The sequence below is a fragment of the Mustela erminea genome, chromosome 7 (genome assembly GCF_009829155.1).
Source record: "Mustela erminea isolate mMusErm1 chromosome 7, mMusErm1.Pri, whole genome shotgun sequence".
Taxonomy (NCBI): Eukaryota; Metazoa; Chordata; class Mammalia; order Carnivora; family Mustelidae; genus Mustela; species Mustela erminea.
In genome coordinates this window covers 88,285,313-88,309,790 of record NC_045620.1, presented here as the reverse complement: position 1 = coordinate 88,309,790, position 24,478 = coordinate 88,285,313, and the positions used below count along the sequence as shown (strand labels likewise).

The 24,478-nt window shown below is 37.7% G+C and overlaps 1 protein-coding gene across 1 annotated transcript in view; it reads right to left on the bottom strand.

Moving 5' to 3' along the window:
• The window catches only part of GMCL1 (germ cell-less 1, spermatogenesis associated), a 38,723-nt gene extending 15,532 nt beyond the window's left edge, over positions 1–23,191 (bottom strand). The window contains exons 1-10 of the mRNA XM_032352347.1: positions 22,678–23,191; positions 17,061–17,184; positions 14,946–15,042; positions 13,738–13,835; positions 11,077–11,189; positions 10,373–10,438; positions 8,142–8,226; positions 5,128–5,218; positions 3,262–3,399; positions 646–715 (exon numbers count right to left, since the gene is read on the bottom strand). Of these exons, the coding sequence (XP_032208238.1) occupies positions 646–715; positions 3,262–3,399; positions 5,128–5,218; positions 8,142–8,226; positions 10,373–10,438; positions 11,077–11,189; positions 13,738–13,835; positions 14,946–15,042; positions 17,061–17,184; positions 22,678–22,937 (1,142 nt within the window). The 5' untranslated portion in view covers positions 22,938–23,191. The remainder of the gene's footprint in view (positions 1–645; positions 716–3,261; positions 3,400–5,127; positions 5,219–8,141; positions 8,227–10,372; positions 10,439–11,076; positions 11,190–13,737; positions 13,836–14,945; positions 15,043–17,060; positions 17,185–22,677) is intronic.
• Positions 23,192–24,478: the final 1,287 nt, after the last annotated feature.

Sequence of the window (24,478 nt, the reverse complement as noted above, 5' to 3'; positions counted from 1 at the left end):
ACTCAAAGGTCTTCAAAACACTTATTAGCTAATTAATAAGAATTAGAATTTTGTAATACTACCACAAATAAAAGTAGCTTTACCTACATAGAAATATGAAAATCAGGCTTGGCGGAAGCATTATTCTAAGTTGTATTTCCATATGTTGAAAGAAAATCATTATACAACATTAGGTGAAACAGTTTATGAATTACTCAATTTTTACAAATACAGCAAATGACTATTCAAATGTTCCATTAATTGACCAGAAAGATTATTAATAATACTGATCATGTTATAGAAATATAAGAATAAAAATTGATTAATGATCTTCTTTCTACTTTAACATCTGTTAATTTTTCAATATAATAAATGCATTTAAAAATTCACAGCAGAGGGATGCCTGGGTGGCTCAATGGGTTAAAGCCTCTGCCTTCGGCTCAGGTTATGATCCCAGAGTTCTAGGATCGAGCCCCACATCAGGCTCTCTGCTCCACAGGGAGCCTGCTTCCTCTTCTCTCTCTCTGCCCTCTCTGCCTACTTGTGATCTCTGTCTGTCAAATAAATAAATAAAATCTTTAAAAAAAAAAAAAAATTCACAGCAGAAAATCCCTGTTTGGGGTTTGTTTGCTTTTTACCAACAGTGTTATGATCGAACATACTTACCCCACCTCACTGTCTTGTTCTGCCCGGAGCATAGCAAGCCACTGCTGTTTGTACACTGAAGACAGCCATTCTAAAATAGAAAAATAAGCATAAAAGAATAATAATAAATATTGAAGAACATAAAGCATTTAAAAATTTTAAGAACTTGATAAAATTGTTCCCTTTTTTTAAAAAAAAAAGATTTTATTTACTTATTGGACAGACAGAGATCCTAAGTAGGCAGAGAGGCAGGCAGAGAGGGGGTGGGGAGGCTTCGAAGCAGGCTCCCGGCTAAGCAGAGAGCCCGATGTGGGGCTCGATCCCAGGACCCTGAGATCATGACCTGAGCCCGAAGGCAGAGACTTAACCCACTGAGCCACCCAGGCGCCCCGACCATTTCTAAACTCAAGTTTAAAATAGCAATAGGGACGCCTGGGTGGCTCAGTTGGTTGGACGACTACCTTCGGCTCAGGTCATGATCCCAGAATCCCGGGATTGAGTCCCGCATCGGGCTCCCAGCTCCATGGAGAGTCTGCTTCTCCCTCTGACCTTCTCCTCGTTCATGCTCTGTCTCTCTCTCAAGTAAATAAATAAAATCTTAAAAAAAAAAAGCAATAAATAAAGCTGGTAGTTTTTATTTTATAAAAATGCTATAACAATATGGGCTTAATGATTTTAGTGTGGTAAAGGCTATTTTGCTCTCCTTTAGGATAAACCGTACTTAGATTACATGCATTTATTATTTTCTAAAAGATTTTATTTATTTATTTATTTGACCAGGGGTGGGGTGGGGTAGAGAGTGTACAAGCAGGGAGAGCAACAGAGGGAGAAGGAGAAGCAGGCTCCTCACTGAGCAGGGAGCCCAATGTGGGGCTCGATCCTGGGAACTTAGGATCATGACCTTGGTCGAAGGCAGATGCTTAACCTACTCAGCCACCCAAGGTGCCCCAGATTCAAATTAGGACTTAAATTTTTAGTTAAAAGTAGATTCTTGCATTTCCTTTTCATAGATCATATTAATTTTTGTAAGAAACATACCTAAAGTAATATTTTCAGTTTTTATGTAACTTTTATAGAAAACTGAATAAATTGTTTTATTAAATTATCTAATTAGTGGGAGATAAATTATCAGATATATCATGCACACTCAAAATATAATTTTGGGGGGTGCCTGCATGGCACAGTTGGTTTAAGCATCCAACTCTTGGTTCCAGCTCAGGCTGTAATCTCAGGGTTGAGAGAGAGAGCTCTACCTTGGCACTCTGCGTGAAGTCTGCCTGAGATTCTCTCTTCCCCTCCCTTTGGCCCTCCTGCCTATTAGCTCACTCTCTAAAATAAATAAATCTTTAAAAAATAATTCTGGCATATTAGATTTAGGCAACATATTAAAAAGAGATTTTAATTCAGTCTAAATGGAATAAAAGTTATAATTTTTTTCCTTTAATAAAGCAAACCATTTTTTGCACAAGTCTATGTAAAACTGAAATTTTAGTTAAAGAAATTTATTAATAATATAGATAGACTTGGCTTAGTACCATATTTATTTATTTTATTTTTTAAAAAGATTTTATTTATTTATTTGACAGACATAGATCACAAGTACGCAGAGAGGCAGGCAGAGAGAGAGGAAGGGAAGCAGGCTCCCTGCTAAGCAGGGAGCCTGATGAGGGGCTCGAGCCCAGGACCCTGGGATCATGACCTGAGCTGAAGGCAGAGGCTTAACCCACTGAGCCACCCAGGTGCCCCAGTACCGTATTTATTTTTCTTCTTTTACTTATTCCCAACTAAATGTTGTATAAGTATACTTCAAATACTTCAACACTCTTTTTTTTTTTTAAGATTTTATTTATTTATTTGACAGAAAGCGATCACAAGTAGGCAGAGAGGCAGGCAGAGAGAGAGAGAGAGGGAAGCAGCCTCCCCGCTGAGCAGATAGCCTGACTCGGGACTCGATCGTAGGACCCTGAGATCATGATCCGAGCTGAAGGCAGAGGCTTTAACCCACTGAGCCACCCAGGCACCCCTCAACACTCATTTTTAAGTCTGGTCTAGAGGTAAAAATCCAGAAAAAATAATAGAAGGGAAAGTCAAGTTGGGTCCAAAACAATCCTAGTGAAGCATCTCAGAAAATAAATCAAACTTATTTTGCATATTAATAAACTGCATATGGCCCATTCAAAAAATAAAGTAAAAGTCTGGTCTAAAATAGTGTACTATTACACTTTAATCAGATTAAAGAACACCCATAATAATATATAAACTTGGTACATAGTATACTTTTGTTTTTATTTCAATGTATACATATTAATAAAGAGGACTAGAAGAATTCATCAAGATACTCACTCTAGATGATGGGATTAGTTTCTCTTTGCTCATATTTAAAACAAAACAAAACTGTATCACAAAAACTAGAGTCATTTAAATAGCCTCAGTAGTGCTTAAAGGGAAAATACTCAATATAGAATGTGAACACAGAAAATTACCTATGTAGTATGATTTCACTTTGGTACAAAAATGTGTAATCTTTTTGGGATTAAAGGTAATTTCTATTCTCTTTTTACTCTTTTCTATGACATGTATTACTATTATAATCAGAAAGATAATACTTAAAGTCATAATTAAGTCATGTTCTCTTACCTGAAGGTACTAGAGAATCTTGTTCAATAATTCTTGCAGAGGCCAAATCACTGATAATATACTGTAACCTTAAATGTCTGAATACTGACACAAATGGTTTTCCTTGTTCAGTTTCAAGGAAGGTCATACCTTCAAAATCTATTAAAAAACAGTTTAAATTCAATAGGCATTGTTTTCAAATCTATTTTATTCCTAAATGTTTTTATGGGCAGGGAGAGATACACACACAGACACATACAGACACACACACACACGTGCAAGCACATGCTCATACACACAGATATACACACATGTATGTCGATTAGAACACAAATAAACTAGTTTTCAAAGATTATATAAACCTGTGGTATATGGATAAAACTTAGAGATTTAGGAAGAAGCCCCAGGAAATTAATTTTGGTCCCAAGTGGCCTTTGGGCTAGGAATTCAGGTGTACACCTAGTTCTGGGGTTTGGAGCTTCCAGTGCCGCAGGGTTTGGGAAAGGATGGTTTGAGAACAGTAGTTACGATTACAGTATCTCTCTAGAAACCCTCTTCCCAGGCACTGAACACTCCAGTGAAACTCCAGGGCTCAAATGCCAAACATAATGGTCTTCATAAGATTACGCAGGACATGGATTTGTCTCTTGGGGTTCATCTAATTTTTGTTTTATTTATGATAAACACTACTAGCTAATACATTAATTCTCTTAAAATACAAAATAAGATGCAAAGACACTATAGCCATTGATCTGCAACATATGTATTGAAATAGCAACTAAAATATACCAACTAAAATCGAATGATATACTGTCTAATGGTATGCTGGAGATGGATTGCACTGGCTTATAGGAGCTGATGGGTGCATTTCATCTCTCAACTAGGCATTCAGTGCCAATAATGTCATAGTGGTAGCATGGAACTGGCCACACTGTGAGAATTTGTATCATGGAAATTTTAAAACGCTGCAAATCAGGGATTATTATAGACCAGTATATTAAGACATACATTCGTTATGCAATAACATTTTTTTTTTTAAGGGAATAATAAACACAAAATTCAAGATAGTGGTTGGGAAAGTCAGAGACACAACAGGAAAGAAGCACAGGAGTAGACTGAAGTTACAAATGTTCTAGTCCTTGAAGATGAGTTTGTGGGGGTTCAATATATTACTAAAAATAATCAAAAAATGTGGCCATGCATGGGCTAAAAATGACCGTGAACTAAGAAAATCATGAACTAAGGATTATGATTTACCCACTTCTTTGCACCTGAAGTTCCTTCCCTATTATCTGTTTTAGCAAAGTAAAAAATAAATACATTGCATGTTCCACCTCTATCCCAGTAAGAATTTAATGGCAGTAGATCTTTATGAATTTATTCAGATCAGTCTTCTCCGAGAATCTGACAAAAATTATGGAAGTTCTCACCTTGCAAAACAGATGCAACACAAGCATACACATAAAGTTCTGCATACACTTTTGGGGGTTAGTTACAAACTGAAGCCTGTAGATGGGACCCCCCCTTTGTTAAGAACTGTTGCCTGATAGACAGGGTTAATGTGTTACAGAAAATTCAGTGTGGTCAAACAAAAGACAAATGTAATCACCAAGACCTGTTGGTGATAAAATAGGAAAGGTGATACTTTGGGGAGTCAAACTATGGTGTTAGTTCAAGGAATAATAATTCAGTTAATACATGCAAGGTATTTTTTCTTATCCAGCTTTACTTTTCTCAATTTAAATTAGCGGCTGAATTAGATAACTGCTTGAAGTCTTCACCAGATCTAAAATTCTCTAGGTCTACCAATAAGTTAGGACCTGATTTTAATAAATTTCAATTAAAAAGACTCTCAAAATAAGTGCTTAATAAAAATTTCAAGCATACCTTTTCTCCTCTTAGAAAACCAGACATCTGTCTCAGTCAAAAGTTGTTTTAAAGATCCATTCCATGAAGGCACAAGTTGAAGGAACATCCACTACGTTAAAAAAGCAAATTTAAGAAAGAAATTATAAGATTTCATCATGTTACGATTTTACATTCATACTGCTTCCACCTTAAAACGTAATATCTAAAAAATTTAATTTCTAGTACATGAAACTGAAAGAAGTAGAACTGTTATATGAATGCTTACAAGCTTTAAATTCATCATAGCTCTGGGGCACCTGGGTGGCTCTGTTGGTTAAGCATCCGACTCTTGACTTCGGCTCAGGTCATGATCTTAGGGTTGTGAAACTGAGCCCTACATTGGGCTCCACACTGTATTGAGCCTGCTTAAGATTCTCTCTCTTCCTCGCTCCTTCTCCCTCGCTCTCCCTTTGCCCCTCACTCCCTTTCATCATGGTCCAAAGGTCCACAGTCCTTTAGTCGTGGTCCAATGATAAAAACTAAAACAGTGTGTGATAAAGAATAAATGAATTCCTGAAGTATTTAAGGCCTCAAACGCAGTATAGTTACACAATTAAAATGCTAAAGGTTTAATATATATTACATTAGTGATTTTACACTCATTTATTCTACTCATCTATTAACTCAATTTTGCTAAGTATCATTAAGGTTATAAAATAATCCTAATTACTTAATATTAATTTAATAAATAATTTGATAATAATTTATTTAAAAAGGAAAAAGGAGTTTCTTATTGTTTTATTACTGTTGAGGTAGTATACAGACCAGTTAGGGGCATGGGTTTTTAAATCCTTCCCCTGCCAATTACAGCTGGGCAAATTACTTGATTTTTCTGGGCCTTAATTTCTTCATTTATAAAATGAACATGATACCTCATAGGACATTAAAAGAATTATTATGTGTAACTTACTTTGATCGTGCCTGGCACACAGTAAGCACTTATCACTACTGGCATAAGAGCAATTACAACAATAGGAAACAATGAATGCTACCACTGGCTCAGAGACAGAAATGGCCTGTCTACCCCTCCAACTCAGTTACTAAACTCCCCTGCGGCGGGGGTGGGGGTGGGATGTGACGAACACAACCTTTTTTTTCTTTTTTTTAAAGATTTTATTTATTTATTTGACAGAGATCACAAGAGGGCAGTGAGGCAGCGGGTGGGGGGCGGGGGCGGGGGCGGGGGAGCAGGCTCCCGCTGAGCAGAGAGCCCGATGCAGGGTTTGATCCCAGGACCCTGAAATCATGACCTGAGTCGAGGACGGAGACTTAACCCACTGAGCCACCCAGGTGCCCCAAAACACAACATTAATAAAATGTCATCTCAACCACAAAATAAGCAATTGCAATGATACAACTTAGAACGTGTCTCATTCTCAGTTTTTTTTTTTAAAGATTTTATTTATTTATTTATTTATTTGACAGAGTATATCACAAGTAGGCAGAGAGGCAGGCAAAGAAAGGAGGAAGCAGGCTCCCTGCTGAGCAGAGAGCCAGCCGACACTCGGGGCTTGATCCCAAGACCCTGGGATCATGACCTAAGCCGAAGGCAGAGGTTTTAACCCACTGAGCCACCGAGGTGTCCCTCATTCTCAGATTTTGAAGCTGTGTTAAATGGAGACTCTGTTGCTGGTGACAAAAGGCTAAAAGCAAAATTATTCAGTGGGAAAAGCAATGAACTAGGACTCACAAACCTGGGTTCTACCTCAAGTCTGCCACTTAGTAACTGTAAGAGTTCTAAGTCCTATCATCTACAGAACAAGAAAGCTGATTTGTCACTTCAGAGTTGTGAAAATAAAATCACTTTAAAGATGTTAAAACCTTTCAGACAATTATCATATGATCTCTCTGATATGAGGAATTTGAGAGGCAGGGCAGGGGGTTGCGGGGGGCAGGGAAGGAAAAAATGAAACAAGATGGGATTGGGAGGGAGACAAACCATAAGAGACTCTTAATCTCATGAAACAAACTGAGGGTTGCTGGGGGGTTGGGGTTAGGGACAGGGTGGTTGGGTTATGGACACTGGGGAGGGTATGTGCTATGGTGAATGCTGTGAAATGTGTAAGCCTGATGATTCACAGACCTGTAACCCCTGGGGCAAACAATACATTATATGTTAATAAAAATAATTTATAAAAAAGAAAAAAAAAAGGATGATTCAAAAGTATGAAATGAAACATATGCCTGAAGCGCAAATAAGGTCTTTAAAGAATTTTACCATTTTCTAGAAAAAGTGAAAATTTCATCATGAAGTCATTAATTCAACTTTGAAAACATTTCTGAAAACCATATAAAACATTTAACATTTCTGACTATGTAAATAACATAACAGCATGCTTGTTGTTGAAAAACATGTGGGAAAAAAACAGAAACATACTTCTAGAATAGAAAAGTATGTAAAACCAAGCAAAGGAAATAGGATGCAAGCTCTCACGGCCCACAGCTTGATATCAACTGCAGACCCAACAGTAAGAGAGGTACCTTGCATTCCCAATAGGAAGAAGCCAACTCTACCATTCTAGCAGGAGAAAGGAAGAATTTCTTCTTGGCCAGCAACAAGCTCAGTCAATAAGAAGATACAGGCAACACGCAACTCTAGCTTTTCTCCAAGGGATTTTGATTCATTCAAAGCAGCCCCTCCCAACTTCCTCTTTCTCTTGATAAAGTAGTGTCTCTCTCCCTTGAGGTCTGGACTTGCTTATGGTTTGTTACAGCTTACATGTCCCAAAGTCCAACTGCTCTACTATTCCCAAATAAATCCATTTTGCTGGTAAAATAACTGGCTATTGTACTTTAAAGGTTGACAAGTTTAAAGAATGAAATTAAAATCACTCATGTTAGCAAACAAAGTTTTTTTTTAACATTTTGGCATATTTCCTTTAGCATTTCTTATATTTACACCATTCCTTTATCACTGGACACCAGCTGTGTCCAGTTTTTCACTATTATAAGTAATGCTGAGGTGATGCCCTTACATACTATTATGTCAATACCTTTTTAAGAGCTGTGTACACATCCATCTCCACTTGCATCACAAATAAGTTAGATGAACCAATGAGCTGTTTCATGACATTTATACTAGAAAAGAAAAAGAGAGGTATAGTGAGTTTATCCTCATGCACAGCTAAAACATCTTGGTGGAACTAAAAAATTTAAGTCTTTCTTATGAAAAGAAAATGACATCAGTCTTTTTGCCCAACACAAAGAATCTTAGACAGAAATAACCTATCTGAGCACAAGGATATTTTAATTCAGAGAGAATCCTCTGAAAGGTCTTTCTTTGAACTGACAGGAAAACAAAGAACTTTGATCTGCTGATTAATCAAGTTAAAAAAAGGTCTCAATGAGGTATCTTTTGTTATGCCCTGATAGAGTGGCAGTGTTCCTATTTTGCCTTTCCGGCCCATTCATTGTTTAAAAAAAAAAAAAAAAAAAAAAAAGGCATTCATCAAAATTCACTGAAACATCTGTATGTTCAAAGTAACCTTTAACATTGAGGGTTAAGAGAATTGCTTAGTCTTAAAGCATGTTTTCATCACTATTAAAGAGCAATATCAAGAAATATGTATTAGTTTAAATTTGGAGTGGAACATATATCACCAGCTGTTTCTCCCCCTTCCTTTAAGCCGTAAAAACCAGAAGAACCTCTAGGTTTTTAAGATGGCCACTACAATTTATCTTCTTTTTGAAAGACCTCAATGAGAAATTTAAAAAAGGAAAAAAGATTAAACTGTTCCTAATTCTTTTCTTTTCTTTCTTTCTTTCTTTCTTTTTTTTTTTTTTTTAAGATTTTATTTATTTGACAGAGAGAGAGATGGAGAACAACCTGGGAGAGAGGCAGGCAGAGGGAGAAGGAGAAGCAGCCTCCCCTACTGAGCAAGGAGCCAGATGTGGGGCTTGATCCTAGGACTCTGAGATCATGACCTGAGCTGAAAGCAGACACTTAACCAACTGAACCACCCAGGTACCCTGATGATTTTCAAACCAAACATAATGCAGAGCTTTGTTTATACCTTGCCATTATTAGGTAATGATTTTTTTTGCAGAAAAATACTTCTCAAACTTTTCTACCCGTTACCTCGTAAGGGCAGAGTAAAGGAAAGGACCCAGGAATCCAGGAAATGGGTCTTAGCCAAAAAAATAACATTTCTATGATTTCTTGTATTTCATCTTTAAAGCTCAAAGAAACTTGAATTCTCTCTATTCCATATTGTATTTAAATGTAAAAATGTTTATCTTTTCCCCCACCACTTCCCTACCCACCCTTGCAAGAAAAACAACAACAAAAAAAACAACCCACAAAAAAAACCCCCAACAAATCAGTGAAGTTGACATCACAGGACTCATCTCTTCGAGAGCAGAAACCATGACATAATCACCTCTGCATCCTTCACAGCACCTAACAGAGTACCTTCGTATATAGCGGACATTCAAGAAGTGTTTGTTGAAGGAAGGCAGGAAGGAATTATCAGCCGATGTTATTCAAAAGGCCAACCTGATTGTGAATTTGACTTCATCAGGCCTAGCAGAAAGTTTAAAACAACTTCCTTAATTTTGCAGGGGTGCCTGGCTGGCTCAGTTGGAGCATGCAACTCTTGATCTCAGGGCTCTGAGTTCAAGCCCCACACTGGGTCTGATTACTAAAAATAAAATCTTTAAAACTTAAATTTTGAAATGGTAAAGAAGGTTTTTAAATCAACTTTTCGATTCTCAGGGCACCTGGGTGGCTCAGTCATTAAGCAGCTGCCTTCATATCAGGTCATAATCCCAGGGTCCGAGATTGAGCCCTGAGTTGGGCTCCCTGCTCTGCAGGAAGCCTGCTTGTCCCTCTCCCACTTCCCCTGCTTGTGTTCCCTCTCTGGCTGTCTCTCTTGCTCTCTGTCAAATAAATAAATCTTTAAAAAAACAAAAGAAAACACACAAAAAACAAACTTTTAGATTCTCTCAGAGCATAGCAAAGGTAAGGTAACACTTGACATTTTTCTATAGTTTTATAGTAACAGTGAATTATTCAATCAAAATTAGTTAAAATAGTAGACATAATACACATATGATTTATGACAAATTCGTGAAGCATTTCTTCAGTTCATAGATGTCAAGATACCTTTCATTAAATTATTCACTTTTCGTAAGTAATATATTTTTGTATAAAGCAAATGCATACTTTAACAAATAACCATTATTTTAGGGTGATTAATTACAATGTTATTTAAAATTAAAATACCTGAGTTCCTTAAAAAGTTCAACATTCTGGTGAGTCATCAAATTGTTGAGAAGCCATTCAAGGCACCTGAAATTAAAACATGGCATTATTTATTACATGATACATAAAAAAAAATCCTGTGTTTATGTCTTATGTAGTAGGACTTACAGTTAAAATAAAAACAATTAGTCTTGCCAGAACATGCTCAAATTTTTAAATTTAACAACCAAAAATCTAGTATTGTTTTTGTCAGCAGTTATTAAGGAAATATTCTCTTTATATTAATAAGAGCATTTCTAATTAAGAAAACCTCATTTCAAGTTGGTGTTACATCATTTATGCAGGGGCCTTCACACTTCTATTACCTTCTTTCTAATTTGAAAATGGGTACTATAATACTCAGGAGTTAAAACCATTGCCAGCAGGTGTGCTGATAAATATGTCTATGATGCCTATTACTTAAAAACTATTAATAGAAAATGCAAGGAGTGACCAGAGTTTTTCTAAGCCACGTATAAGCATGTATAACCCACCCATGGTCATTTACAAAGACAACACTTTCAAGGAATTTACTAATTCATCCAAGTGTAAAAAAGAACTTTTTATAACAAAATTCTAGTCCCCTATTTTTTTTTTCTTTCTTACAGCTATACATTCTCTTAAGAAACCAAAGCAGCCAAATTCCCACAAGTGGGATGGGAGGAAAAATAAAAAAGGTAACTCACTTTTTCTTTACAGAATCTAATCCATAGGTCCCTGCTGATGTGTAATAGCCACATACAGTTTTCACATTAATTGTTTCCTTCATTGTCTCACCACACTGCTGTATTAAACCATCCTGTAAATATAAATAAGCACTGGAAAGGCCCATTTCACGTGGGAAAAATTAGCTCTGAATATGTGCTTTTACATATTAAAAAGTAAAAAAAAAAGGAAGAAGGAAAGAAAAGAAAGAAAACTCATTAAGTGCAGCAAGCCTAAATTTTTAAGTCCAATAAAAATACTGAAAAAAAAAATCCAGCAAGTATTCAACTAAATACTTGGAATTGAAAAACAGAATGGAGGGAGTAAAAGCAGTAAGGCAGTAAAGTAGAGCTGAATATTGCTATTCTCTTTCTTTTTTATTCTTCCCCTCTCTGGGAACTTTGCAAATTTAAGCAGCATTATGTCTGGTTTCCTGTTCTTTTCAAATTAAGATCTTTTAACATACTCAGGTGACCATGTGATAGACAAGTAAACAGTATGAATCATCAGAAAGTGTTTATTAAAGTATAAAACACTTATCAACTTCTAAGAGATGCACCTAAAACAAATACATTACTATTTACACTAAAATATTAATCTGAAATGTTTATATGTAAGATTTCAAATGAACTAATTTTATTCAATATATGGAAAGAATGTCACTTTTTACCTAAACTTCTGAAACATATTCATCATGCAAGTGTATTATTAAGTTAGTACGTTAAGTCATAAAGATGATGCAGAAAATGGGTTTACGACAAAACCAAAAGGACTAAAGTTAGAAAATAAAGTGTACTTGTTGAAAATAAGTACTGAAAGGATGACAAATTTAAAAAATTAAATGATCCCAGCTAAGTATATTGAGCAAGCTATTTACTAATACTTCAAATAAATAAGTATACAAATGTCACAGAAAAGGAAACTTAGTGAACTTTTTCTAAAGATCAAATAAAATACTGACCTTCCTTAAGGATTTTAAACTTACCTGAAAGTTATTTGAGACTACTCCCCTCTTAACCTCCTCCGCTTTCCTCTTAACACCTTGTCACCAAGTCCAGTGGATTATCCTTGATTAATCTTTCTTTGATCCTGTTTTTCCTCCCCATGCTTATTGCTACTGCCCTACTTTAGACGCTCACTTGGACTTCTGCAATAAGATTTTGTCTCTAATCTACTAATTTTTTCTTCAATACATCCTTTACGTTATTTCTGCACTCTTTCTAAAACTTCTTAAGTAAACTTTCTAAAACTTTTTGATTTGATCTAAAACTTTTGATTGTTCCCCTTTAAGGGGAACATGGGTGGCTCAGTTGGTTGGGTGTCCAACTCTTGGTTTCAGTTCAGGTCATGGTCTCATGGGTCATGGGACCAAGCCCCATGGGGTCCTGTGCTTAGAAGAGAGTCCGCTTGAGGATTCTCTCCCTCTGTCCCATCCCTCACTTGCATACCTACATATAAAGTCTAAGGTATAGAGGGATTTTCACAGTCTGGCCTCTGTTATGCTCCCTGCAACCCTTCTTTGATTGTGCTGGAGCTTCTTATCTCTGTGCTAGAGACATGTTCCACTCAGATTCTCTGATCCTCTACTGTTTCACATCTCTGAGTATTAATTTGCTCTGTAGAAAATGCTACCTTCCCCTCTTTTTTGCAAGATAAATAAGTTTTCAGTTTTCAAAACTCAACCTCCTCCTTTGTACCACCAAGCTAAACTAACCACTCCCTCTGTTCATCTGCTAAATCCTACAGAATGTTTATTATCGTATCTATAATAGTGGGCAGTTCTCACTTTATCTCTGGGTCTATTTATCAACCCTCCCTCCCCCATTCCACACACACATTATATTGTGAGTTTCCAGAAGGCGGGTACTATGTCTTAATTTACCTTTAAATTCCTATGCCTAGTTTGACACATTGCTCAATATACTTCTGTTGAAAGAACAAATCTGTCATTCTACCAATGGATTATATATATTTATGTGGTTTACCACAATTATTTCATAATTAAGAAAAAGTTGACAAAGTGGGCACTCAATGTTTTTCAAACCCATGACCTAAATAAATTTGTAATCGTAAGTGATCTGCTTAATAACAGTCAAGATAAATCATTAATGAATAGAGATCTATAAATGGACTTAGACAAGTAAACTCTTACATTTTAGTAATTCTAAGGTATCTACACTGAAATAGCTTGCATTCATCTTACACAGACGGGATGACCCCCTGAGTTATAATAAATCGGTTTTCACTGAGCATTTTACTTTATATTTTTTTGGGTTAAGCATTTTAAGTGACTTATCACAAATGACATATTTACACATTTCATTTTTATTTTTAAAAATTATAAAAAGCTAAGCTTTTTGTTTTTAGAATAGATACTTTTTTTTTTTAAAGATTTTTATTTATTTATTTGACACAGAGAAAGATCACAAGTAGGCAGAGACACAGGCAGAGAGAGAGGAAGGGAAGCAGGCTCCCTGCTGAGCAGAGAGCCCGACACGGGGCTTGATCCCAGGACCCCAGGATCATGACCTGAGCCAAAAGCAGGGGCTTTAACCCACTGAGCCACCCAGGTGCCCCTAGAATATATACTTTGAAACAAAGATCCAACTGTGATCCTTTCTTTGAAGAATGTGCATACTCACCAACTGCAACATACAAGCTGCTGCCAAAATGGCAATAACTCGACTGGGCTTTATTAAGACATCATCTCTATATAGCGACCCAAAGGCAACCTGCAGTGCTGAAAGCCAAAGTAGACCCAGGGAATGAAATAACAGTGACATCTATAAAAGTATTACAAAAATAACAATAATGACCATCTTTATACTTGAAGACATATATCAAAATGTAGTATGTACATAAAAGGTTAAGAGAAGTATCACTATTTAAAATGCTAGTAATGGTAACTGATTAATGGTGCTAATTTAATAACAATGTTACAAATTGCCATTTATTCTACCTAACAGAGCTGAATTCTTCTACAACTAATCTTGATATTAAGATACTCTTGGAAAAAGTTTTATAAAGATACCCTGAGTAGACCAATCATTAAGCAACACAGACCCCATGATGATCTTAACCCTGATGCTTTCAGTGCTTCCTTCTTGGGGAGTGGGGAATAGCACCTGGTCCACTCCATGAAACACTCTCCCTGAGCCACCACAGCTATCTAGGCCTGTCCTTCCTTCTCTCCACTGTCACTCTTGCATGTGTTTTATAAATATCCTTAACTTTTCTCTTTGCCTATGTTGTGAGTACTGGGTACTTACACTTGGGCAATCAAAGAGGGGAGCAGAGAACGAGAAGTGGAACAGGAATTAGGAGAGTGACAGGACCACTGAGGCTCACTAAACGGCTGAGGCCTAAAATAAGTCCCTAAATCCTCTGGGCCTCTCAGCTTCCTCATCTAAGAACTCAGAGCTCTTAAACACTGATTACATGATTCATACCCTCTTGTTCCCAGAGAAAGTCTTCATACATGGGAAATAATCAATAAACACTATATACCAGCTTTTCTTTTCTTTCCTTTTTTTTTTTAACCAGCTTTTCTATGTGTTTTTTTAAAAGAGTCATACTCTTCCCTCCTTCACCCTACATCCTCCGTATCCCAGGCAGATATAATTATGAACAGTAAACAGATTGATAAGGTCTACAAGTAGATTAGGAACAGATAGAACAGAATTGGTAAAAACTATGGAGCTGAGAAAATGAATACAAAGCTGACACTCTGGGGTATTAAATGAAGCTTTCTTCTAGCCTATAAGGTTGGAAGAAAATATTTATTTTCTACCAAAAGCATAAAAAGGTTATGTTATAATTTTTAAATAATAGTAATTATGGTGATGGTTACCTTCTATATCAATATTCTGGTCCGGAATCTCCAGTTCAATAATATTCATGCTGGATTCTTTCCAAGAACCACTGAACATACTAGAAAAGTAGCCAGACTTAAAAAACAAAACAAAACACCCAATTATCCAGTACTTTCTGTGTCTTCCAAATTATTCTCCCATTTCTAATTCCAAGTAATTCTTCTAACAAAATGAATCCATATTATTTTAGGAGAAAAAGAATAGCTAAATTTGTCTATAGGATAATGAAATTAAGGATATTTTAGGTATGTCAAAATACTTTGTTTAGTATCAATTTAATGAAAATTAAACCAAATTCTCATATTACTATCTGAACTGAATTCCTATATTACTTTTGAACCTTACATTAGTTTTTTTACTTAGTTCAAACAATTTCTAGGTCTATTACAGGTACGTTTTCCTTCTCAATGGCATTCTAAATTTAAGCTTAGAAAATACAGCATATATTGGGTGCCTGGGTGGCTCAGTTGGTTGGACGACTGCCTTCGGCTCAGGTCATGATCCCGGAGTCCCGGGATCGAGTCCCGCATCGGACTCCCAGCTCCATGGGGAGTCTGCTTCTCCCTCTGACCTTCTCCTCGCTCATGCTCTCTCTCACTGTCTCTCTCTCAAATAAATAAATAAAATCTTTAAAAAAAAAAAAAAAAACAAGAAAATACAGCATATATTTAAGACTCTCATAAACCTATGACAACACATAAGGTAAATACAAGATCATGCACTGAGAACAAGTGAAGACTAAGAACCTTCCTACTGTTAAATCCTTACTGTTGGTGGCTATAAATGGGATGACCCCCAGAAATCAGGATTAATCTAAAGTTGAATCTAGTCAGAAAATTCCAGAATGGACCTAAATTCTTGGAAAGGTACCAGAATGGATGAAGCCTTTAGTTACCTTCTAGATAGCACCTTCCATAATTTGAATACTTTGGAATACATCAAAGAGTAACTAATTTTACTGAATACTTAGTATGTATAAGGCACTGTGAATATAGCAGTAAACAAAACAGACATTGTTTCTGTCCTTAGGGGCTTACTATATTTCAGCATATGGTTTATACTATAATGAATATAGTTGTTCTTGAGAGGGAAAGCCTTCACTGAGGCATTCTCATCCTTAAATCCACAAAACTGCTTTTAGTGATTAAAAAAAAAAGTTATGGACCCTATCCTCAAGTTGAGACCAATATTCTGATATATTCCCTGAACTATATATTTCAAGCCAAAGTAAACTTGTTCAAAAAAATTAAATAAAAACCGCTATGATTAAATTGTTATAGAAAAAGTTCTTTTAAAATATTTCTACTGAAAATCTTATACTATACTGTCTTACCAGTAATTACTGTCAAACGGTGAAGAAGAGAGAAATTATAAACTCCATAGGATAAAAACTGAATTGTTCACTGTTCTATTCCCAGTGCCTAGAACAATGATTTGAAGAAAGAATAGATAGATTTGATGAAAGAATAAATGAGTAAAATATTTGAGCCATTAGAGCAACATTTTCTTTCATTCTCAGAGTTCTGAATCTTTAAATTGGGGCGACAATATTACCAAAGATGGTAATATTTTCAGCACACAAACCAAATAGGTATATCAGCTAAATGAATTACTCTGTATTTGCTAGGTCTTTAATTTAACTGCATTTTCCAGAAGGAAAGAAGAGTAAGTGTCAAGAACTTTCTATTCATTTTCAACCATATCTACAAAATAATATTTTGGCTAAGTTCATCTAGTTTAAATAATTACATTAAAAAAAATTCAGCAATCTTAACTTTAGACATTTTTCCCTAACTTTTTTCCCTTTGTCAACAAAAGGTACCAAAATAAGAACCTTACTGTAGTAATGATCAAAAGATATTTGCTGGTCTGGTTGACAAGGAAAATTCAAAATCTGTTTTCTAGACTATACTAACTGTGTGCTGTATTTCTGATAAAACAAGACTTTGGAATCAGATGACAGGACTTAAACAACTACTGTCCGTACAAAGAGACTGCTATGAAATGCAATTAGAAAGAACATGACTTGAAAGAGTTTGAGCTATTTTTAAGTAACTACCTTGTTTACTCAAACAGAAAAATAAAATACTTACTTGACATAAATATATTTTGTGTAAGTTCCACTCTTCTCCTAGAGCACAAATCTTAATGTCACTATTTTCACCATTCAAAAATAATGTCTGATAAATGTACTTGGATGTACTCTTTAATTTTTTCCTGTTAAAAGAAAAGCAAATTTTATATATGTGTAAAACTGAATGTTTTACTGATTTTGCATAAAACTCAAAATATTCCTTTTGTTCAATTTCTAAGAAATAGAGCCAACTTATCCACTGCGTAAAAGGACAGAAGCATGTAATATTCAAATTTACATTAGTACCTAAGAAACTAATAACAGTAGTTATCTAATAGGGTACTCTATTCCTAAGAGGGTTAATAGTGGCTAGATGGGACCTTTCATTGTGCATCATTTTTGCAAATCGTGATTGTTGAACTAAGTGAATTACCTGTAGATCAGCACAGTGATTTTTGCTTACTTCCTCGTTTAGAGAATAGTACTATGGAGGATCTCAATACAACTGCAATGATACTTCTATGCAACTACAAAACTAAGAACAAAAGTAAAAATTTTACCTACCCAAGTAATTTTTAGAATAATTTAGATTTAATCTTATTTTGGTACCAAACCATTTTAAACTAAACAACATTTTTTTCCCCCGTTAGATCAATGATTTGCAGCCTTACATAAAAGGTTTTCAAAACTATGCTCAATGGAGAAGTGTCTTCAGGGCCACCAGAGAGAGCTGGGGAACAAACCCTGGGCATCCTCACCTAACTTCAACTAGAACAGCATCACAACTTAGGGATTTCTGCGTTAAGATTTAATTTAAAAGATGATTTATATATTTTTTAAAGTCTGATAATCATTGTTCAAGATGGTCTAATGAATAAGAAAAGCCCTAGGCAGAGGCCGAGGAACACCTTTTTATAATCCTGACAAGTTTTCTTGGTAGTTAAAAAATTTTAATCTTTAAGAAAATGAAGTGTTTCAGATGATGTTTTGAACCAATGTGTTTGACAAGTCTTCCCAACAGACAGTAAAAAGAGCACGTGCTTTGGTGGTGGAGAGACTTGGGTTTGAGTCCCAGCTCCACCACAGCTCAGTTACCCCAGATATAAAGACGATATTAGTAGTAACCACCTTACTGGGTTACTTTGAGAAATAAATGGGGCAATATAGTTTCCAATCCCTGATGGCACCATCCCCAAATTACATAAAAGATTAAAAGTACAGAAAGGATTAAGCCCATAACAGCAGAAAGTAAGGGTGGGCTTATCACCTGATGAGAGAATTCGATGGATCTGGAGGTTAGAAAATAAAATGGCATAGAAAAGAGCAGCAGAAGCCACAGCCTGGAATGCATCATGAAGGTCTAGGATGGAGGCTGAAGCCCATCTGCCCTTCAGAAGCCTGTGTGGGTTGAGGGGAGGGGTCTTAGGAGAAGCAAAAGGGTAAAAGTGAGGCTGAAAATGGCCTCTTCCACAGTGTATGAACAAAGAATACAGACAACCAGAGTACAGATAATTCAGACATAAAGATTCCAAGGCTCTTCTAAGAAGGAGAGGACAAATCTCTCAGGAAAAGCCAAGATTTTAGTGTAGGTGTTGGCACCCGACAAAGCAATCCTCATTCTGGTGTTTGAGAAATCTGTAGCCTGTGAGCTCTTAACACATTCACCCTGAATCATGGTCCCCAAACTATGTGTTGAAGCACCTGGAGCACCACACCAAACTCAGGGATGCGTGTAGAATATTTTATATTCGAGGGCAGCAACGCTTTTTTCAGATACCATGCTATCTACTACATCTTTCAGATACCATGCTATCTACTACTATTAAGCAGTAGTTTGAACCTAACTATGAGATACTTCTTTAGGACCAGAGGAACCATGGAAAAAACTGCTGTGCTGTGAACAAAAAAAGTTTGGGAATCTCTGCTCTAAACAAACTCACTCACCCCATCATCCAATTTTGTAGTCAGTCTTCCTACTTAAAGGGAAGGCTTAGTAGAAATAGGTTTACTCAATTAAAACACACACACACACACACACACACACACACACACACACACACACAGGTTTTTCATTCTTAAATATAAAAAGACAAGCAAGGATGACACAACATGAAGAGAATTAGGAGCACTAAGGACTATTAAAAAGAGAGAAACTGGCCCCAGAGGAAATATATTAATTCAGGGAAGAGAGAACTTAAAACACTCTAAAATTAGTGTAGCTAAATATCTGAGATTACTACATTTATAAAGGAAACAAGGGAAAAAAGAGCTCTTAGAGACTAAAAACATGGTTTTTACGATAAAGGAAACAAGGGAAAAAAGAGCTCTTAGAGACTAAAAACATGGTTACTGAAATTACAAAGCCAAAACAGAGGCTGACTGAGAAAGTTAAGGAAATTTCCCAGAATATAAAACAACAACAACAAAAACTAAAAAGGAAAACAAAACAAAACAAAAACGAAAAGAGAAAGAGGTAGAATTCAAGAAACCCAGAATCTGGTTAAGAGGAGTCCAAGAAAGAAAAAACAAAGATAACAGGAAAAAGGAAATCATGGAAGAGATTAATGGAAGAAAATTTCTCCAAACTAGTGTCCAGATTTTAAGGATCAACCAAGTATTGAGGCATTAAAAAACCCACACTTAAGCACATTCTAGTTAAATTCCAAAATACCAAAGAAAAAAATCCCAAAATTTCCAGAGAAAAAAAGGTCACCTACAAAAAAAAAAAAGAATTAGACCAGAATCCAATTTTTCATCCACACTGTAGGCTAGAAGACAATGAAGTAATGTCCTCAAAGGTATGAAGTTATATATGAAGTTATTTTAAATATCTGTATTCAAAGGATGAATAAGGTAAAAGTCTAAATTTACATTTAGATAAGCCCGAATTACCTCCTTTTGCATCCTTCTGAGGAAGATACAGGCGGATGCACTTCTCTAAAATGAGCGAGAAAGAAAAGACGCAGAAAAGAAAAGACTACAGAAAAAAAAGACTACAGAAAACAGTAGATCCAATCCTAGAGATGTGGTAAAATTAAGTCCCAGGATAAGCTCAGACCTGGAGAGCAATGGATCCAGAATGGAACAGGAAGATGAAGGGACTCAAGAGCAGGGGTCTTGGGTTTGGAGGAGAACACCATGAAACTATGTTTGGAAAGATAGGAAAACCTGAATATATTATGAAGGAATATTACTCTTTTGTCAATGGTGAGAAGGGGGGAGGCAGTTAGAAACTAGGAAAATGAAAAAGCAAACAAAAAAGGGAACTATTGCAATAAGATACAAATGAAAACAGGGCCTGAATTTGAGCACTTGATGGAACATAGAAAAAAGATGGCACTTAAACGTGAGGTTAGAAAATGTCTCCAATAGAAAAACAAGGAGTTGTGACACTGCACCCAGGAAGTATCATTTATAATCCTATCACACTATTTGACTTTGAGGTGAACAGTATTTACATAATTCTAACAACAAATACTGTTTACTGGTTTCAAAATTTTAAAGACAGTCTAGGCACAGCAAACACAGAAAATCTGGGTACAGAACAGCTGAGTGTTAATAGTTATCTAACATAAAAGTAAAAAATACAGTTGTCAAAAGGTGTGAACGAAGTGGAAGTTTGGCTTGGAAGCCACAGTTTTTCATGGTGTAGTTGGTTGAGATGGCAGAGTGCATCAGACAACCTCAGGGAGCATAACTGGTGCCAACATACATATTTCTAGGTCTTAATATTTTCTTACACTCCTCATCCATGCCAGGCTGAATAACCAGGCATCTTCCACTGATAACAAAACATACTAAATTCTCCATGTATTTTCTAATAAGCATTTGCTTTAAAGACTTTCCATTCTAGCCAACTCGCGTAGTTCAGGGGTTGGCAAAGCTTTTCTATAAAGGTCTGGAGAGTAAATATTTTTGGCTCTGTGGGCTAGACAGGCTCCAGGCAAGTTTGTTGGCAACCCAACAGGCAGCTGCCTGCTTTCTCACCTTGGCCTACCACATCACAGCAAACTTCTCTACCGTCTAGTGTGGACTATAGCCATACCATCTCCAGGATCTGAATCTCAGGTGGGGAAAGATGGCTATATTCCAAATTTGTTTCTTTCTTGGGTATTCTGTTTCAGTCTGAGAAGTTGTGATTGCACCTTTAAATCCTCTATTCCTGTATATTTTTAGAGATCTCTTTACCTCAATACTTTACCTTCACTAGTTAATTCCCCATTACTTGCAAATAATGGTTATATTAATATTTCCCTGTTCAAATTACAGCATAATTTCTCTTTTGAATGGACCCTGACATAGATTTCAATAATGACATTAAATATAAGTGGTCTAAAAAAATAATTAAATGGCAGAGATTATCCTAAAGGATTAAAAAAAAAAACCCAATTACATGCTCTCTCCAAGATATCTATTAAAAGATATAAAAGGAAAATGGAAAAGATGTACCTTTTAAACACTTATCAAAAGAAAGTAATAATGGAAATTTACTAGGGACAAAGAGAGACATTTTGTAATGATAAAGGGTGCCAAATTATCAAGGAGACATAATATTTACTGAGTGCTTCAACATCAGGCACCGCGCATTATACACAATCAAGTATTCGTCAAACCCTAAAAGCCAAGTATTATCAACTCCACTTTACTTATGAGGAATTAAAGCTATTAAGCACAGAATCCAGACTAGAACTCAGAATCTGAGCTCCTTATATTAGACTGACTCTCCACAAAGGTGGTGGGGGTGAAAAGGGAGGGGGGAGGTGAAGGTGGTGTTCATTTTTGTAAATAAATACAAGCATTCATATATAAAACTTATGAAAGATTGCTTAGATATCAAACTATTAACAGACATAATCCATAATACTTTTATTTTACAATAATTAAGTTACACTTGTGTAGCAAACTTTTTAAAAATATTTTTCTAAAATTTCATTTAATAAATTACATTTATGTGACCCCAATGATTATCTTAAAAAAAAAAAAAGGCAACCAGATTGCTTTATGTGAAAACATTCTACGCATAAGCTACATTCTGATTTTCTAATTCACAAGTAAACACCCTGTTTTTCAACTCTTTGAAAAAAGGTTAAGCAAGTTGCAGCACTGACTGACACACACCCACGGTCAGCGTTCAAGTACTAGAGACTCTGAAAGACTTTGTTCGTGGTAAGAAACACATGTACAGTATTGATAAACTTCGCCTTTACAGTTAAAGAGAACTCCTCGTGTATGTGATCACTTCCCTTTACACTGGTGGAAGACAGCGGGGGGGGGGGGTGGGGAGGCTTAAGGTAACCGGATGCAAAACAACTCATTCTCCTGCCACCCACTCAGGACAAAGGCCAGCCAGCCGTTCCAGTCTGAGGTTTAATGAGGCTTGGCGTTTACCAGTCTCATCCTGGGGCTGTAATGCCACTCGGGCAGCGTCTGTGGTTTATAATCCAGAACGCCAGGCGTCTCCTAAGGCGCTCCCCATCCGCCGCGCATCGGGCTGGCTCCCACGCTTCCCGGTCAAGGGCGCATATGGTCCTCACCCGCTGGCCAGCACCGCACCCCGAAGTGCAGCCGGCGCCGGGATTGTCCGCAGGCGCGGCCCTGGAACCGCCCAACAGGTGCGGACGCGTCCCTGCACTTACCTGCGCGGGGTGTTGAGGAGCCGCTGCTGCTCGTCCCCTTCCTCCTCATCCTCGTCTGTCTCGGAGTCGGGGTGACAGTAGCAGAAGGCCCCGCTGCTCCGCTTGCGCTTGCGGCTGCCCGGGCAGTAACAGAAGCCGTGGCCGGCCGCATCGCCGCCAGCCTCCGGCCTGCGAGTCGAGCCCCCCGCCCCAGAACCCGGCTCCTGCTGGGCTCGGGCTCGTCCCGGGTGGCGCAGCACTCGGCTGCTCAGCGAGCCCATGGACCACGGCTCCCCGGGACTTCAGGGAGCGCACCTCAGGGAGCCCAACGGAGACCGTCTCCCGCCATGCCCCGGCCGTCGCCGGCCTCCAACCAGCCCGGGCGCCTATACCGCCACCTTCTCACGCGCAGCCCCAACCGTTGCAGCGGACGCTACCGCCTCCATCCTCCGCCCCGCCCGCCGCGCCTATGCGCGCGGCGCGCCGGGACCGCAGGACCTCGCCCCCTTGCTTTCGCAACAAAGCGCGGACGGGAGGGCGCGTGCGCGCGGCGAGCCTCCGGAAGGGGCGGGGAAAGGCGAGCGTGCGTGGTGGGTGGGGCTGAGCCAAAAAGTACCCGGCGCGCTAGAACCGGGAATCGCGTAGGCCCTTGCTGTGGTGCTGTCAGCTTGGGACTCACACTACCGGGAACTTTGGGGCCAACCTAGAGGTTCGCCTTATTCCACACACCCCATTGTATTCGCCCGACCGGGAGCCCCTCCCCCCCTCATTGATTCACTCTGCAAAAGTTCCTTGAGTTCCGAATACCTAACCTAGTAGGTTCTGCGCTAGGCAAGGGACAAAACGGACGGTGCTGTTCGGACTCTTCCTTAGAAGGGCTCACCACTCGCTAGGATCACGCCTTGCAGAGATTTGGCAGGCTTCCTCAGGGAGGAGGCCCTGTAATGGGGAGTTTGCTAGGCTGTTGTGTTTCTTAAACATCAGCCTTCTGCTGCCCTAGACGGGTTATGGCAAGTGTTCCCTGCACTCCTTACCTTCTCTCCTAGCGGCAGTGGAACGTCTTGGGTAGGGTCTGGTACCGGCACCCGCAGGGCTTACAGTGCCTTCGGGAGGCCCGAGCAAAATTTTACAGCTGTCTGTCGGGAGTGTACAGCCGTTGCTATGGACTCTGGACAGCCAGCTTTCACTCCCTGACTCCCTTCTGCTACTTTTTAAATAAAGTATTTTCAGTGAATTACTCAGAGTAACACGGTAAACACCTATGGACCCACAAGTATGATGGAATTTAAAATTAAAACTGCATTCTTTTAAATAGAATAGAGAACGAGATCCTCCTCCATCCCAGTCGGCCTCTCCTCCGCTGTAACCACACCCTAAGGAAAGTGTGTATCATTTTTCCCATGCATTGTTCTTATACCGGTAAGTAAATGCGTTCCTTAGAACATTTAGGCATGTAATTAAATGGAATCATACTGTACCTATCATTCTGCACCTTTCTCCTTTCTCAAAATTATACTTTCAAGACTTATCCAGTTGACAAATCTCCAGTTAATCTTCACTGTTCGTTGTGTCACTAACCCATAATTTGGAAGTTAGGTTGCTTCTACTTTAATGTTCTTACAGAGTAGCAATTAACACCATGTGCAAAGATTCACCAAATAAATCCTTAGAAGTGGATTTTCTAGGAACTTTACAACTTTATTAGCTATTGCCAAATTGTTCTCTGAAATGATTCTGCCAATTTATACTCCCATCAGCAGTGTGTGTAGTTGGGGCCCCAGTGCACGGGTGTCTGACTTATTCCTGAGAAATCTGAAAGGTA